At 47.5% G+C, this 18,648-nt stretch overlaps 1 protein-coding gene across 5 annotated transcripts in view; it reads right to left on the bottom strand.

Moving 5' to 3' along the window:
- MYO5B (myosin VB) overlaps positions 1-18,648 on the bottom strand; it is a 90,478-nt gene that overhangs the window by 50,772 nt on the left and 21,058 nt on the right. For all 5 annotated transcript variants that reach the window (XM_080572045.1, XM_080572042.1, XM_080572041.1 and 2 more), the window contains 10 exons: positions 16,629-16,785; positions 16,003-16,146; positions 15,092-15,173; positions 13,612-13,719; positions 13,043-13,152; positions 11,516-11,781; positions 9,276-9,357; positions 7,633-7,773; positions 2,488-2,610; positions 1,198-1,281 (listed from right to left, as the gene is read on the bottom strand). In XM_080572045.1, the coding sequence (XP_080428171.1) occupies positions 1,198-1,281; positions 2,488-2,610; positions 7,633-7,773; positions 9,276-9,357; positions 11,516-11,781; positions 13,043-13,152; positions 13,612-13,719; positions 15,092-15,173; positions 16,003-16,146; positions 16,629-16,785 (1,297 nt within the window). The remainder of the gene's footprint in view (positions 1-1,197; positions 1,282-2,487; positions 2,611-7,632; positions 7,774-9,275; positions 9,358-11,515; positions 11,782-13,042; positions 13,153-13,611; positions 13,720-15,091; positions 15,174-16,002; positions 16,147-16,628; positions 16,786-18,648) is intronic.

The raw sequence follows: 18,648 nt of genomic DNA on the forward strand, positions 1-18,648 counted from the left end.
GTGGCATCAATTATTCCTGCAGGTTACCTGGAGTTTCCAAGAAGCCCTAATATTGCACAGCTTTTACCCTGGGAAAGCTGTAAGATTCCTGAGCACACAGAGCTTTTGATTTGGGCATTGTTAAAGCCCGGTTTCAGCGTTAGGAGACTTGCAACTGCCCCCGTGGACGAGAAAATTGCACATCTTGCCATCCTCATATGAATTCATCGCTGAGACACCAGGCAAGCCACTGACAACACTCAATTTCCCATTCTCATTTCCCATTTCTCTTATTCTGACCGGAACCAACTCCTGCTAAAGATGCTCCTAAAAATAATACCTGTCCCCTTTCCCCCCCATCCTGCATTTTATTTAGGGTCTGCTCCCAGCACCAACAGGGCTTTGGGAAAGAGGAGCCATCTGGACTGCAGTCGCTGCTCACACCAAACCCCAGGTGCCAAAAAGCACTGGAGCAGGAAATTGGGTGTTCGGGGTCATTCGATACGTCTCTGTTGGCAGAGATGCAATGAGATGTTGAGTAGCCCACAGTCCTCAGGAGATGAAAACTACGCGGCACAAACTCTTGTAGTACAGGAGCGGCAGCGAGCGTGATCATCGAGACATGTAAAGTTGTTAATATTACATATTGGCAGCAGTGTAAAATAGCTCTGTCAGCAGCTGGACTGCCTCAGAGCTGGCTTTAGATTTCAAGCTTCTTACATGAACAATGAATATGCAAAAAATGGGGTTAAAGTCATCAGAAGTTACAGGGCGAAATATAATGGGTGGCAGCCGTGTGCGGGCAGGAGGCGGTGGGGTCAGCGAGCCCCATCCATCCAGCACCAAAAAGCTCTGAGCGACAGTTCAATGGGATTTACGCTGCCCCCGAACTGCTTATTGCTGATTTTTGCCCTTGGTGTTCAGTAAGTTCAGAAAGGATTTTTTCTGACGCACCAACGGGGCACTGACACTAGGGTGGAGGAGAGCAGAGGACCACGCACATCCTCACGGGGCTACAAATATAGCCCCAGCATCCCCTTTTTCCCTCCCCCATTGGTCTGCTTTTTTTGCTGCTGGTCTTTCAGCTGTCCCCAGGCACTTTCACATACTCAGCACGCTGCTGCGCAGCAGATGAATGCAAATCCCAAGCTCTCCCTGGGAAAAGCAGCAGTGCCAACAGCTTCAGCCGAGACCGCTGCCCCGACGGGCTGCACTTACCTTGCTGGCTTTCAGGATGTTGATCTGCTCCTCGTACACCGTGTCCCTGTTTTTCTCCAGAAATCCCTCGCACTGGTACTCCACCTAGCACGGGACAAAGGGAAAAGCCCAGTGGTCGCATTCTGCCCACCCAAAAGCCGACAGCGCAGCTACAAGGCGCTCTGCCCGCGGCCCACCTGAAAAACCCGAGGGCAAGGGAACAGACAGAACCTGAAGGTTGCTTTTTATTAAAGAAAGTGAATCTGAATGAAAGCAAAATCCTCTGCGCAAACACAGACTGCTTTAAGTCATTAAATTGCTCTGGGTGCAGCTGCGCTTCCACTCAAGCCAGCAGTAGAAATGCAAGGATTATCTGTCCCTCAACAGGACGTTTCGTTTAAAAGGCTCCTTGCAAGTCAATCAATGAACCTGAAAAGATCTCCTAGCTGTGTCTCCTGTAGGTCTCTTGGTTTTCAGATTGCGGAGGGTTGGGGAACACAAAAGAGAAGAAAGAGGGAAACTTTTGTTTCTTTTTTCTTTTTAAACATTTTAAGTCAGCTGAAGTAACTTATCACAAAGCTGACAGGCAACACCTGCAAAGAAATATCGGTTTTGAAGTGTATGTGTGCAAAATCATATGTCTAAGGAAAGGAAAATATCAGCCTTCACCATGAAAAGTGCCTCTTGCATCCCAGGCATGCCAGGTTACAGAGAAGCTCCTGCAAGGGATTGCAGCACCTGCACATCGCGTGGCTCCTCTGGCACGTCCCCAGGCTGCTCCTTCATTTCCCTTTCAAACAAAGGTGTGTTTGGATAACTACAAGCTTCCAGGAGTCTTATTTGAGTGGCTCGCCACGTCAGGTTTTCAATATAACTGGAGCCCATGGATGAGACCCTAAAGCTTCAGCCCCCGGGATCTGGAGATGCACAAGGAGCATCTTCTCCTCCAAACAGTGGGACCTGCCACATGGTCAGCTCTTGCGCTCCTCCCCACCACCCTTCGCCTCTGCTCAAAGTTCCTGCTCTTCAAAAATAATTCCCCCTGCCAATATATTTGCAGTGAAGCTGCCCTAACAGAAACTCATTTCACTACAGCTCCGAGAAAGGGGATTTTCCTCTCCTCGAGAAAGCGCGGCTGTTAAAAGCTTTGTGAGAGAGTTCAGAGGCTGAAGTCCTCCGAGCTGATCCGGATCAGAAGCAAGGTTACCAGCAACTGGGCATCCCTATCACCAAAAAGCATCTCGCTGGTTCTATAATTGTCTTCTTTCCAGGCGTGCATTTCGTATTCTGCACCCCAGCACACGTGGTTACCTTATCCGCGAAGTGCAGGACGATGAAGGAGATGTTGGACATGCGGGGCTTCTGGAAGTGCTGGCTGCCCCCGTGCCGGTCGTAGAGCTTCTGCGCCCAGTTCTGGTCGGTGCCTTTGGGAACCTGAACGGGGATAGAAGGACCAAGATCCTTGACACAAAGCCATAAGTTACGGGGGGCTTCATCCCATCCCTCCTGCCCACCTGGAAGGGGCTGGCGTCCCCCCGCATCACTGCAAGAGGAGCACTCACACATACCATTTTTAATAAAAAAAAGTCTGACCGCATTATTCATGTTAGAAAAAGCTGTCGGAAGAGAAGAGTTAGGCAATATTTAAAATGGGATAGGACAAAGCTGATAAAACCCAGAACAATCGTGCAGAGTCAGGAAAAGCTCTGATCATCCACCAGATCTTTGCGGGGACCTTTGTAGGAAAAGCGACAAAGGGAATAGGGGCAGCAAGCAAGAAGAAGGACAACTCGAGGCAGATGATGAATATTTCCTTATGCTTCTCCGGAGCAGCCTCTTACAGCAACAACCCCAAATCTGCCAGAAGGGGACACAGGGACAAGCTGCTCCTGCCTACTCCATCGGCGAGAAATGGGATCCCAGAACTATTTTCATGTTTTACAGTTTTAAGCGTAGCCAATTCTGAAGACACAGTAACGTAGAGATTACACATAAATATTACAAAGTACTTATTTATGCAATTACGCACGTTTTATTGATGCAAGATTGATGTGCATATTTAAACTACGGAGCTATATAAATGCAGATTTTTTATTTATTTATCTTTAACATATTTATATGCATTATAACTGATGTGAACACCCTCTCTGGAGTATTTATTAGGCTCTCTGGGACCAAGCCATGGGTGGAGCGCAGGAATATTGCAGACACCTGAGCTGCCTGGCTCTGTGGAAAGCAGATTTACCTTGCTCCGGCTCTCTTCCAGGCCAGCCACTTTGCTGAGAAACCTGCTTATCTCAGAGCCAAACTTCAAAAGCTTCGCTCCTGCCTCCTGGAATGAGGGTTTCACTGCATCCACGCCGCTCCCTGCGCACCGTTGTGCAGCCTGGGTATTTTTAGCTGCCTGAGAAGCACCTGATAGGGGCCGAATCCTGGCCAGCATCACCTCCCGTCCTCATACACCATCCTCCGAGCTGCCAGGAGCTGTTGCAACCCACCTCAAACCTAGTCACTGAAGCCAGGGGCAGTGCCTAGGCTCGAGCCTGACCCCTTGGTTTCAGAGGCATCCTATGGTTAAGAGCCTACCCTGACCACGAGGCAGCTGAGGAGGTGTTTGGAGCCACACAGGCTGCAGGGTGAAATTCCCACCGCTACCACCTCCAGCAGGAGGACCAGATAAGCAATGGAGGTCCATTAAAACAATATTTAAGTCACACTCTTAAAACAGAGTAGGAGCTAATTAAATTTTTGTTTTTCTCTTTATCGCTTCTACATATGTTAAATCCTGGAAAGAGCCTTCCTCTGCGCTCCGGAGTCACGTATATCTGCTCGTGGAGCAGAAATCCCCTCAGATGAAACCCACCGGTAGGGGAAGGCGACGTGCTGGTTTCTGATGTTCAAGAACCTAACGAGGCAAGACAAGGAAAATGCATTTGCTCAGATCCCCGAGTTCACAGCAGCGCGGAGAGGCAAGCAGGGTTGAAAGCTGGTCCGTTGGAAGCAGCCTTCAGTGCTTCTACCACTTGACAGAAGGACACGGGGAAGGTTAAAGATCATCTTTTGAACGGCATTAGAAGACGCGTTTGGCACATCAACAGCGTAATGCGATGGCAACGTGCCACAAAACACAAAAAGGGAGCCACAAGAGAGTTTGAGAACACGCGGGAGCTCGTGGCTTTGGTTAGACACGTCCTCCTCTAGCAGCCTCAGGCTCACACCGCAGCTCAGCAGAAAGAATTTCACCGAGATTCATAATAAATACTTGGATGCAGACGTCAGGATTGACACGTCAACCTTCCCCACCAGCCTGTTGTTGATTAAACCCCTTTAAATGCATGTCCTGCTAACAGAATTTTTATCCGCATTTTTTTCCACTCCCACTCCCATCCCAACAGGATAAATAAAAGCAAGAAAGTAGGGAGGCAGCAGGGCACCTTCCAGAGAAACCTGGCTACCCACAGCAACTCCAAACAGCACTTGGATGACTCTTGGGAAGCGTATGGAAGATGCATAGCACTCACAGCAAGGGGTTTCTTAGCTTGAAAAGCAAGAAACCTCATCCAGCTTTGATGCAGAGACCCTGCTGCATTTCTTAGTGAATTTTCTATTTCCTCCGAGGATAAGTTAAGTCTCTTGAAAATCAGCCCGGACCGGCTCCTCCTCTCCAGCGCTCTGAAGTCACTCTTCACATGATCCCTCCAACCTCAAAGCCTTCAAAGTCTTCCTGGGGAGTCCGCCGTCCTCTCCAAAGTCAGCACAGTGAGGACAACCAGACACTAAAGCTGTCCCAGATATCCACAGCAAGTCTTCTGCATGCCTTCCCAGCTCCCCAGGACTGGATTTTCAGAAGACAGTCTCCCTTTCTTAACCCTTCCTTAATTACCATTTCTTCTGATGGGCTCTATGTCGGTCTCCTTGCTCTCACAGCCCACCAGTTTGTGTAACCCCACTGTTGTTCCCATTGTGTTGTTGTGTTTCTGTTCATGGGACGTGACTCTCGCTGTTCCTCTGGCACCATTTCATGCCGAAGTAAAACCAAGAGGTCCTAAAAGCACCAGATCCAGGCAAGGTGACTCTCCAGTGCAGGAAGATGGCAAAAGACTCTTTGAGGACTCCAAAGTCACTTAACAGAGGATAAAATGTCCCAGTTCCATGGAGAAATAAGGCTTCCTGGGCAGACCATAGACATAACTGCCAGGGGAGGTTTAGGTTGGATATTAGGAAGAAATTCTTTACTGAAAGGGTTGTTAGGCATTGGAATGGGCTGCCCGGGGAAGTGGTTGAGTCACCATCCCTGGAGGTCTTTAAAAGACGTTTAGATGTAGAGCTTAGTGATATGGTTTAGTGGAGGACTTGTTAGTGTTAGGTCAGAGGTTGGACTGGGTGATCTTGGAGGTCTCTTCCAACCTAGATGATTCTGTGATAACTAGAGGTTGGACCAAATGATCTCCAGATGCCACCTCCAAAATCAACAATTCTACAACAGCTTCCAACTCATAAGACCACAAAGTTGTTTAAAAAAAAAAAAAAAAGTAAACCCTACATATCTTAAAGCCCTCTGTTTTTACAGAGCCAGAGGGTTTTATCGTTTCCTTTCATGCGATAGGTTGAGTCCTTACAGCTCCAATTGTGACTCGAGAGCCCTCTCTTTCGTTGCTGATTGCCATTTCTATCCTGCCTGGGTCCCTTCTTCTCTAGATGGTGACAAGACTCTCATTACACACCAAGGGTCTACGACCTTCGTTAGCTGAACTACTTCAGCACGTAGCCAGCCACCACCCCCCCCCAACCTCACATTAAAAATAAATTTAAAAAAATCCATACTGCGAAGCGAGGACTCTATCGACAAACCCTCCGCCTTTTGCGCTAATGCTTCATTATGTTAGCAGGACCCCCTCGATGCCATTTCGGTCCCGGAGTACATTTACAGGCTGCAGTACATGCTTAACGAGGTGACTTGCAATTACCCTAATTGTAGCGCTGCCCCGGTCTCTCCGCGGGGCTGTGGCAGAAGCTGCCGGGCTCCTTCGCGACGGCACGGCGAGCCCACGGAAAGGTGAAGCGGTACCGCAGGGGTGAAGGTTTCCATCCATAAACCCGTGCTTTCAGTTGACAGCTTGATGAAATTTTTATAAAGCTGGAGAAGGTTTGAGGGTTATTATAAAAGAGCCGATTAGAGGGCCCGTAATAAGTGCCTGTGACTAATCGCAGCATAACCCAGTGACAGGTAAATACCAAGATAATTGGAATTTGATGTTGACGGCGAGGAAGGGGGGGTGTAGATGATGTGTTTCACATTTTTTTTGGTCAAAAAGGCACATATGAAAAAAGCGCTAGGCAGATTTTACAGCGAAGTTGCCCGTGTTACTGCCGTTGCATAGAAATTGCTGCAACATCACAAGCAACCAGTGCTTCAGAGAGGAGCAAAGGGCGTTATCAACCCATATGGCGCGAGGAAAACTTTCCTTACGGTCCTCAAAATGCCCAAGAGCTGCTAGAGCCTGAATCATTTAACAGGCTTAATAGCACAAAATGAAATGCCACTGAGTATCAAGTATATCTGACCTCCTTCTTAGCCAGCACTGGCTAGGAGGCTCTTTTAAGGGTTTCACCTGCACAAAGGCAGTCATCATCCCTTTCCCACCAAGCTATCCTCGGCATTCAGAAGGCTTATTGCACAGCTGAATCTAACTTAACCTCTAGCTATTGCACGCCGCTTTGTCTTGTGCCAAATTGTCTGAACCCCTCTCTGAAACTCACAAAGGCAGACAGACTACACAAGTACCAACAGAAAATCGGTGAAGAAAGAGCTAAACAAGAAGCCTATGCAGTAGGATTCCTACAGGTCATCCCAGCTCCTGTTTCTCTACCTCAAAGGAGCACAGAGGACATGCAATTTCAGTCTTCTACAAAACAGACGCAAAACCCAGGCTTGTCTGAAGTCAGACGGAGGTTGGCATCACCTTCAGCAAGTCCCTGGTATGTGGCTGATGTCCCTCGATGCCGCATGGTTAACCAAAGAGGAGACCCTCCCAGGTGCACTTTGCCCATACACCAAGTGCCACAGGAACACAAATTCCAGAGTCTGAAGTCTAAATACAATTGCCTTTACCCAAATAGCTATCGCAAGAAAACTCGATTTTCCCTTGGGACAAGACAAATGTTGAGGCGGGGAGGAACTCCAGCTCCTGAACAACACTGAGGGAATAAAGAGTTGCAAGCAAGGGCTGTCCCTGGGCCAGGAGCACGAGCCCTGGCATCACACGGTGAGATCAGGCACCCAGGTTAATTGCAAGCTTCTGCCAAGGAGGATCCAAATTGCGCTAAAGCAAAGCAAATGCCAACAGCCTGCCTAAGCCATGAGTGCTTGAAGATGTTCACACATTGTAAGATACCACAGGTAAAGCCCTTCTTTAATAACATCTTATAAAAACAAAGGGGATTCGTCCTCTCTACCTTGCACTCTTCATCCAATAGGTCCAAGATCCCAAGCTTTGCCTCTATAAGGTCTATGCAAGGCTGGTTATCGTAGAAGTCGATGAGAGTCCAAGGGATTCCCTCCTTCATGTACTCCTCCTGTTCCAGCTTGAACACGTGCTGGGGTTGGACAAACCACACAGTTAGTGACCGCGACGCCAGCCCCTTCCAGTGCCAGCCCCTTCCCCCTTTCCTCATTTGTCCCCACCCGAGTAGAGCTTTCCTTCAGTGCTTTAAGTCATAGAAACTTCAGGTTCCTTAACATACACCTTCATACAGGCTTTGCCACTTGCAAGGAAAACACAAGTATTATGCTAGGAAATCATGAGGCAGGAAGAAAAAAGCAGTTTTTCCCTTGAAAACTACTGAAGCCATCAGGTGAAAGCCACATACTGGAATGGCAGTGAAATATAGCTGCTGGGCTTCAAAAAATCCCTCTCTGCTGGTGCTCCACTGATGAAAACAGTGACCTGCAGCAGATTCACAAGCTGGGACCAAGCCAGGGCTGAGCACTTGTGCCCTGATGTGTGAGCAGAGTTTCCCAAAATGTACCCATCGTCCTGGAGAAGATATCAGCATCGGTATCTGACCGACTCAGGAACATTTCCACTGCAGATTATTAAAAAAAAAAAAAAATCAAATCTTTGCATGGCTTATATATCTCAGACCTCTGCCCAAGCAGATAATTTGTCTTTGGCTATTTCTGAGATACTCTAAGGACATTAAAAAAAAAAAAAAAAAAAAGATTTTTCAAACGCATTTTTTTTCTTCAAAGATAGCTTTGTAAAATCTCTTCAAACATATCATCTCCGAGTTTGAATTTATAAGCTTCAGAAGTGATAGTTGGACATACTAAGAAAGATATGAATAGTGCAAATACAATCCATAATTTACTTCTCATTTTTAGAAGCAGTGATCTGAGGCATTAGATATCTCAAAAATGTTCGTGTCTGTGCATATGATACGGGTCCAAAGTGCCAAACTAACCCCCACAGCTGCTCAAACTTAACAAGTTTTGCCTCATATCCTGAAAATAGCAGTAATTTTTTTCCCTGCTTACAGCAAAAGCAGAAGATGACCCATTAATGGATTCATTTTCAGTGCAGGTAGGTGCTTGTATCTAATAAAACAGAAGAATCTCTCTTTTTTTTTTTTTTGTCACATGAAAAATGGGAAGTGTGTCCAGTCCTGCCATTTAACACAGAGTTTTAGTTGCAGCGGTTTAAAAGACACTTCATAGGAAGGTTTCCACTGGAAATCCAGACTCAGCACAAGACCGAAAAAGTTTAGCACGGGTGAGGACTGAAACTGTGCAAAAAAAAAGTAAAATAAGGGGGGAAAGCACAAACTTTCTACCTATTCAGAAACATCAATGGGGCTCTGCAAAAGCCTGCTACCAGTATCCATCCTATAAATCAACCAAGCATCATTTTCAACTTGATCTGAATATGTAGTGCAATTACTCAGCATAATCATTGCCCAGGAGATGGTACCGCAGGGACCACATGCATGCTGGCCACGGGTTCTGGTCAGGCTGCAGATAAGTGCCATTAAGCGGAAGCCAGCCGTGCCTTGATGAATTTTCTGCTAAGTTCTGTGGAAGGTTTCCAAGCCGGCCTTACCGAGTTGAACTGCTGCTGGAGCTTCTCGTTGGCGTAGTTGATACAGAACTGTTCGAAGCTATTCACTTCAAAAGTTTCAAACCTGCAAAGCAACGAATAAATCAGCAGTAAGCGTTGCTTCATCTGAAAATCTACTTTACTCTGCAGGAGCATCATCTGTGTGACAGGGAAGGCCAGTTATCCACCCGTCTCTTCGCGTTGCTCGCATCCCAGATCTACATTTTAGCCCTCGTTCCCCAAAACATCGCCACAACTCAAGGGATTCAAGAGGTCTAAGCGTGTATCAGATATTTGGTACAACTGTAGCTTCCTGCCCATCAGGCGGTAGTACTGAAGGAGATAAGAAATCTAACAGCATCGATTGGGAAGAATATTATTAAATATTAAGTCCAAATATATTTCCTGCAAAAGCGACGGAGAAAGAGTAGCTGCTATTTTAAGAGACCCACGACATTATTTTCCGTGTAATTCGATAGAGCACATGAGATATTAAATTCATAATTACAGCCTCTGCGTTGCAGCCCTGGTGGCACAAACGCTGGGTACGTGTGAGCAAGAGACCCCTCGAAGGCAGACCTGGAGCTTCCAGCTCCAACTCCAACACGTTCCTCACAGGGGCAGCTTGGGGGAGCTGGGCTTGCTCTTATAAAAGGGCATTTTTCAGCTACCACGGGGAATTATGTTATTTCTAAGGCACAGTAGGGAGGAGAGAGGGGGAAGGTCTTTGAAAAGTGCCTGTAAGGATTAAAGTAAGGGAAGAAGTGGCAAAGCTCCCCGTGCTAAATGAATAAGCCGCTGCAGTGATTAATGCGCAGCGAAGTAATTGCTCAGGTATTAGGTGCTGTAGGAGCCAGCAGAACAGTCTTAAAAGCACTGAATGAAGCCCTTTTTTCCTCAAAACATAAACAGTGGTTAATACTTTCCAGGACCAAGACCTGCTATCCCCACGACGTAATTATCACCCGGTCATTGCCAGGTGTAATGCCCATAAAATGCGTCAGCCCATGGGGAAAGGAAGTGCAAAATAGGGAGAAAGGAGCAGGGTTTTTGCTTTTCCCAGCCCAACAGCCCCGCAGGAAACGCCAACCTGCTCTCAATCTGCACCCCAAAGGGAAAAGCAAACTTTGCATCTGTTCATTTCAATGCGCTATAGCTCAGTGCAAAAAAATGAATATATTCACCCCTCCAAACTGGAGTAGACATTTAAGGTCCTGTGCTCTTCACCTGGGAGAGCCCAGACTCTTACAAACCTCTGACAGCAACCTCGCCACCCCAAACCTTCCCACTGACATCCCAGGCCCAAGAGGATTGCACCCTTACCCTACTTGGTACAATTTTCCCATAAACCTGGCCGTGTGGCAGCAGATGCTGATGGAGATGGACCGTGCCGACGCTCCGGCACTGACTTCCGTCAGGCTGTCCAACGGGACCTTAAAATCCCCATCCCAAAAGCCAGCAGCCATAGGAACCCCACGTGATGTTTCATACAGAGGAATTCCAGTAACTCAACTGGTATTACAGCCACAGAAGCTTTCTGTAGCTGGCCCAGAACCCCTTAGGCAGGATTTCATTCGGAATTTCAGGTTTACCTGGATTTGACAGACCGTACAAGGAGTCTGCAATTAGGTGATGTGGGGTTGAGAAAGCACAGCAATGGGTCAGGGACCAGTTCCTGGAGTGGCTACAGCTCGTCCATCCCACCCCACCTCCGAACTTAGAGTAATCAAGCATCTCGGTATATTAAGGGAGCACAGCGGGTCACTACTGCCCCACCGCTCCCTTTTCCTTGCTCCCCAAAGGGACAGAAAGGGGACAAGGTTGAAGGGGAAGAGGGAATAAACCCAGGAGGCCTCTTTCCTTGTGCACCCCACAGCTGGAAAGCCCCCATCTCCCCAAAGCAACCCCAGGCAGAGCCCAGCACAGGAGCCTGTCTTCGTCTCCACATCTGCACCTTCAGCCCAGCTCATCTTTAAACTTGAACAGCATCGAATGGTGCGGGAGATAAATCCTGAAAGCCAGCGCTCTGGCAGGTCTGCACGCCCAGTTTCGGGGTCAGGGTTGCACAATCTAAAGCAGGATCGGGTGAAACTGCCAACTGCACTCCACGACCGCGCTTTTTTCCACCCCTTTCTATGATTCCCATCCCCTGCTGCAAGCCAAGGTCAAGGATGCTCTGCCAGAAGGGCGAAACGCGTCAGGGGTGCTAGTTTTGGGGCCTCGGAAGCGGAAAGCACGCCTACCCGTAGATGTCGAGCACGCCGATGAAGGAGTGCTGCTTGACGGTGGTGTGCAGGGCCTTGTTGATGTGCTGCACGATCCAGCCGAAGAGCTGGGCGTAGATGTGCTTGGCCAGCGCGTTCCTGGCGTTGACCACCTGCTGCACGGACATGCTCTTCACGTAGGTCTCGGCGGTGGTGACGAGCTTGCGGTGGCAAAGCCAGTGCTGCATCTGGCCCTGCTCCACGCCCAGCAAGCTGCAGAAGTGGTTCAAGTGCTCGTCTTCGCTCTACGGGCAAGCAGAAGGCAAGATGAGCGGGTGCTGACTCTTCCAACCCGAGATTTGGAGAGGAGAGGGCGCCCTCTTCTCACCGTGCAACCCACCCGCGCCTCCCAACCCCAAAAACCATCCTTCAGCAAGCCCCCAGGTAGACCTTAGGCACATAACACCTCTTACAAACTAACTCAATTTTGAATAACAAACTTGTAAAATAGGCATTACCAGAAGGCACCGTTTTACACGATCGATGAAATGAAAAGCAAACAATTTTCCCTAGTGCGTTCTATTTTTTTCCCCCCAATAAACCATGGCAGTGGGGAGGCTTTGTTATGCTAAGGCGGCACTTTCTTTTGGACAAGGAGAAATCAATTTCCCTTTAACTCGGCGTAATAATATATATCAAAAGGAAGGCAATTATTTCCCGTTAGATGCTTGTTTGTACAAAAGAGGGAATGGGCTTGAGAACGGGGAGAAAAATGCATTTTAAAAGACCTCCGGGGTGCTTTTTTGCTGCAACATATTTTGGACCACGGATTCAAAGTCATAACGGGGTTCATTTAATACCACACAGTTCCATCTGAAGGCAATTAAACACCATGAACTCCATTACAGAACTCGACGTCGTTGGAGCAGGCCAGTTTTACATATCCATACGACTAAATATCAAGCAAATTACCCCCAGCATCCCACTAATTGCACACCGCATTATCTCAAGGGTAACGCTAAAACGTGTGCAGAGCCCATTTAAATACTTTAATTAGGAACAAACGACCCAGTCTGGGATGCAATGATAATTGATAGGACGGTGCTCTCCATATCATCTATTTATTTATTTATTTTTAACCCTGAACCAACAGAAAGAAAGGGAAAAATCCCAGCTAAGGCATCTTTAAACTTATTTATTCTTGCTAATTAATTGCAATACGTAGCAGCTTGTGCCACCCTCCTTTGAGTCTTGGATCCTGGTGGCTTTGCCAGCAGCAAAGTGCTTGTAGGAAATTGATTTTGCCCCCCCAGTAGGGCATGCACCAAGACTCTTAAGAAAGCAGAAAAGCTGACATACAGAGGCAAACAACCTTTCCATCATCTTGCTTATGGGAAGGCTAAAGAAGAGAAATGAGGCACCATTTCCCAAGAAAAATGGATCAGCCAGGAAATAATGCCAGGAGGAAAAGGACTGGAGACAAAAGGGCACTGCTTAAAGCACAGCACACCCAGCACGGGCTGATGGACGAGCACACAAAGCTCCTCACTCCCACTGGTGACCTACCGACACGCTACAGGCATCGCCGTCCCGCTCCGACTGAATTTCCAAATTTCCCAGGTGCAGAATGGCAGCGATTATCCTAAAAATGGCCATCTGGTGAGACTCCTTCACTCCTAGGGGAGCAATCGACAGCTGGTTTTCACGACAAAACGACACAAACTGCAATTTTCAGTTCATTTTGAAGCGCTCGTGGTGCTCGATTCCCCGCCTGGGCTGCTGATTTTGTGACTTTTGGGACTTATCAGAAGTATCCCAACAAACCCATCCTCACCCCATGGTTCCGAAACAACAGCTCAGATGCCAGAGGAGCCCCTCACGTGCTGTTATGTCTTTACAGAAATGGTCGTATCAAAACAATTTGACCACTGTTGTGAACGTGCGCAAAGCCAAGGATGCTGCTTGGCATTAATTAACAGGAGGTGAGCCAGGCTGGGCCAGAGACAAGACCCCAAATCCACGAGCTTGGCAACACCTTTAGGAGTAGATCAAAAGAAAGATGGAGGAGATGGATTTTTTTCAGGCAAAATACTGAGACTGCTGCCGGGAAGCCTCCGAGCCCAGCAGCCCCTTACCGAGCAGGGTGAAGGCGTGCCTGGTTTTCTCAAAGTCATCAGCATCGTCCACGCCGTCGATAGACGTGCCGCCTCCCTGAGAAGTGTAGAAAAAGTCTTCAGCACAGGCTAGAAAAGAAGAAACAAAAAAGCCTCAGCGAGCAGCACTCGCCCACCACAGCCGCTTCGCCTCATCCCCAGCCTGCTGGATCAAAGCTTTCATCTGACTTAGGATCTGCCTACCTTTATCTCCTACTTTTGATTTTTTTTAATATATTTTTAAATATTTGTACCTACTCGTGACAGCTTCAAGTATTTTAGCACCTTCTCAGCATAATGCCTCGAACACAGGGGGGCAAAGGGCATGGAGAGACGCCAGCAGAGTCAGCATTCGTGACCCCATCCAAGCATCCGCGCTCTGCGAAGTTATTTCAGGGCAACACCAGGCTTAGAAAGGGCGCTGTGATGCACGCCAGCTCCCACGTGTTAAGTCACACATTTACTTGCCAGTTTAAAATTCAACTTTTCGGCACATCTCGTGCATTGCCCTACCTGAAGAACCAGCTTACTGGATCGCTTTGCTGGGCTCAAGAAAGTTTAGAGACTCTTGTCCAGCATTTTGCAATATAAAAACAGGGCAACAACAGTTCTTTGTGTGTGTGAGACTCCAAGGAGAAGCAACAGCTCCTACTTTTGATATGGGAAAACAAACGTCTTGCTCAGTTTAGTAAAAAGGGGAGAAAACACCGAAGACAGAGCTTCACGTTTTTGCAGAGAATCGTTTCTTTTTTGCATTTTAAGCAAACGCACAAGCAGCGTGGGAAAGCACAGCTGGAGACTACACACACCGACATCATCAAATTTTGAGTAGAAATGATGCAAAAAGGCTTCTCCTCCAGAGAAGTGCCCCGTGGGACAGCAGCCCCGCGCCCACCGCCTCCTGCGGTGCCAGCTGTTGCCGTTTCGCATTCTCCCTCGAGAAGTGAAGTTGAAAGCTGCACAGCAGCATCAGGACGCCCTGGGTGATGCACCAGGGAGCTCTCAGCCTTCGGTGTCCCAGTCACGGCAAACGCAGACATGGCTTTTAAAGAGCCACGTTGAAAAAGACTTGGATTTCCGCTGGCAGCTTGTGGTTGTGAAATCACAGGGGGAAACGGGACAAAAACAAAGAAAAAAAGCACAACAACTCGGGATGCATCCCAGGGGTTAACCATTAACAGCGGACCTGGAAGGCGAATAGACTCAAAGGACAAAAGTGCTCCTGCCAAGAAACTGGCCGGATCAACCCAGGCTTCATTTGAAACACAGATCTTTACAAAAGTTTCGTACAACATTAACACACGATCTCCCTGCTTCAGCAAGCATCTTCCACAGCAGCCTTGTGCGCAGTTTCTAGGGGCTACAGGCAGGCTTCTCCCCTTCTCCCGCAGCGACAGGCATCTCTAACCCCACCGCGCTTTCCTGTTGCCCTCAGACAGCACGGGGAGGTGGAAATACTCACTGAGACCAAGGTCTTTGAATTCTGGGAGGCTCGCCGAGGCACAAAGCTGATAGAAGATGTGGTAGTTGCGCTCGTCCTCCGCCTGCGGGGGAAAACACCGAGTTAATGGGGGGAGAAGAGGTTGCCAGCAGCTCTCCCACCATCTAGAAAAACTGCAAAAGGCTGAGCCTGACCCACCAGGAAGGCCACAATGTGCTTCAGGGCATCCAGCGATCTTCAGAAATGGGCACATTTCCATGCCCTGCCTAGTCTGCATGGTCTAATTAATACGTGGCAATTTGCATATCTACATGTTGGTCCGTTTATCTGACACGGAGCACGTTTGTTACCAACCTGTAGATTTATTTTCCAACGTTAACAGCTCTGCCAGGAGAGAGACTGGCCTGCATCAGTTTTTTTCCCAACCTTCAGGACGAAGGAGCGGGGCATTATCCGCTGACTGACATGTTTATGAGCATTATATTCTATATCTGCCTGCAGTAATGCAAACCTGGGAGTGATGTCTTGCATTAATCCTATGTAACGAAGCCGTATAGCGGCCTCTGGGAAGGCGTGGAGATGAAAGATTGGAGGAAAAGAGAAAGAAAAAAAATAACAGACTGGCTTCTGGGATTGCTTGCACTGACAAATGGGGCTATCTGCACAACTGTGGAGCTCAAATAACTTCTGCATTTGAAAGAAGGAATGGTATGAAATACTGATTGTATGAAACACTGATTATTTCAGGAAAAGTTAAACAAAAAAAAAAGAATAGTCTTGGGACATTTTGCTGATACCTCACGTTTTAATTTAGACTCCCAAACCAACATGCAATCAAATGTCCCTTCAGCGAGGTGACTTGTTTAATGCAAAGAAAAGATCCAGAGTATTGAATTCCCTGAGTACAGCCCCCGAAAGAAAGGTCTCCTCACCTGGAACACAACTCTTGATTTTTCCAACAGATACGTCCTCATGTTGGCACCAATGATGTGGTATCTTTTATCAAAGCCGATCTGAATGTACTTCCCAAAGCGACTGCTGTTGTCGTTCCTTGTTGTTTTCGCATTTCCAATTGCCTGCGTGAAAGGAAATTAAACATTAAATTTGTAATCAGCTTTACATAAATAGTCATGGGAGGATTCGAGGAAATCCCCCTGCCAGCAGCAGAAGGGAGAGCGCCGGGAGCTGATGAAGGAGCGGTGTGGCTTAGGGGAAGACCTCGCTTGCTGTACAAATGCTCCTTTCTGTCACTGTGTGTTTTAATTCCATAAAAATTCTGGCAATACCACGTGTTCAGTGATTCCACCACCAACATCCGAAGAGCCACCGCGCTTCTATTTTGCCTTACAGGACACCCACACCCTCCTTCACCACCAGCTTTATCCAAGCCCTCTGGAGATGCTCTGCAGCCACAGGCTGGGCTCCTCCCCAACAAAACCCAGCGCCAGACAAAAGCACAGCTCCCACGGCCTCTCTGCACAGCTCTCGCCGTTTTAGGGACATCTGGAGAGAAACGGGGATCGCTGCGAGCAGGACAGAAGGAAATTTCAGTTTTTACCTCCATAATCGGGCTCGAGGCGAGGACTTTGGCTTCGATATTGGTCTCGCTGGCAGAGCCACCGACGGTCGCAAAGAAGCGCATGGCATATTTGGCAGAGACTGTCTTTCCAGCACCCGACTCGCCGCTCACGATGATGGACTGGTTCTTCTCATCCCTGTGACAGCAGACAAGAAAAACTTTCATAAATCAACCTGTCCTCTCATCGATAACACATTCGCATCACGCCATCATCCTCCATCTCCTTGTGTCTCCATCTCCCTTGCCTTGTTACCACCTACATTACGAATCCTGAATTTATTCTGCACTCTACAAGAGTAATGGTAAATAACAGAAAATTGTGATGCCTCTCTGCTAAAGCGTAAAGGGCACCCTGAACATCTCCAGAACATCACCAAGCGTTTGCACAGACACCACGAGATGAAATCCTGCACGAAGCGCTGCTGCGCCCTAAAATTAGGAAATAGCAAAAGTCGTTTGATCCCCCGTGCAATTAAATAAACAGTCAAGTCTGGACTCTTCCAGTGCTGGACTGCTGGACTTCTTGCCTAGAAGTCACTTGATAATTATTGCTTCTTACCCTTACATCTCAGCAGGACGGATGCTGCCCAAGTTCCCACATTTTGGGGAACGTAGCCCCAGGCTTTTTCCTTTAAGCCAGAAGATGAAAACCACACCAGGCAGGGTGTCTCTTCAGTTGAATGAAGCCAATAAAGCTCAAAAGAGCGGAATTATGCATTATTTAATATCCAATCAGCACTGCCACCAGGTAACATTGTGTAAGCTGGGCTTTTTTTTTAATCTGGGATTCATAATTAAGACCTTTTGTTACCAATTTTGACATTTTTCCATGCCTTTTCAAGAGTTGCACAAGAGTGCAACTGGTTGAGGGAGGCAAAGATCATTTCCACCTGGCGAGCTCATTCAGCTGAGTGGTTCCTTCCTCCCCCTGGCTTGCCTTTGTCAAAACACCATCATTCCCCAAAAGACACCAAACCTGGTGATAAAAACCACGGCCGGGGCGTTGTACAAGGGTTTGAGCCCCAGGACAGCGACGGTTTCCACCACCAGCAGCTCCTGACTGCCCTTTGACTGGCGAGAAGAGATGGAGGATATCTTGGTGCACGCGGATGCAGCCAAGAACTTAAGCCTTTGGAAATAGTTCTGGAAAGCTGGAGTATCTGAAAACAAATATACCCTGAGTATTCTCCAGACCTAAGTCATATAAGAACTCTTTCGTTGTTGTTTTCATTGTTTTCTTTTTCGGAAGCCATCGCTAGAGCTTTAAGCAAACTGCTGAACAACTTCATCTCGATCTCAGCAGAGAGAGCAAAGGCACTCACACTAAAAACCTTAAAGAGGGGAAAAAAAAAGAATATCCGAAGCAAATGAGGGCAGAGCCAGATCCCGGGAGCAATTATCAGGGGTCACTCCAGCTCTAATCCCTGCCCGACACTAATTCTCCGCGTTGAGGCATGAGTCAATGACTCGCCGCATCTCCGCCATGGAAGTGATGTTTAACCTCCTTCTTGCTGGATGCTCTGAGGATTAGTGGCCATAAAGCAGCAGGAAGATTAAAAATGTTTTAAGCACCGTACTTCAAATTGAGCCTGACCGTAACAAGAACACCCTTAAAGTCCCAAAGTGGGGACTAAAAGCACGTGTCGGTGTTACATTGCATTGGTAGCAGTATATAAATATGTAAGGATTTAATACAATTGCATTGCACTCCCCCAAATAACAGCAATGAAATAAACTGAGATCGTCAACCCTGCCTTCAAACAAAGGGACAGAAGTCGCACATTTTTAAGATAAACAGCCCCCAAAGACCCAGATCATTCTCATTTCTAATTTCATTTTATGCTGCAGCTGGTAAAGCCAGCATCGACATGAGGATGTTTTTTTCAAATGCTATGTATTCACCTGGGTCTTTTTTTATTCTGTATCTTCGATAAATAGTATGGGTTACCTACACAATTTTTTATTTTTTTATTTTTTGAGGGGTAGAGAACCCTTTTAT

The sequence above is a fragment of the Anser brachyrhynchus genome (genome assembly GCF_964034855.1).
Source record: "Anser brachyrhynchus genome assembly, chromosome: W".
NCBI lineage: Eukaryota > Metazoa > Chordata > Aves > Anseriformes > Anatidae > Anser > Anser brachyrhynchus.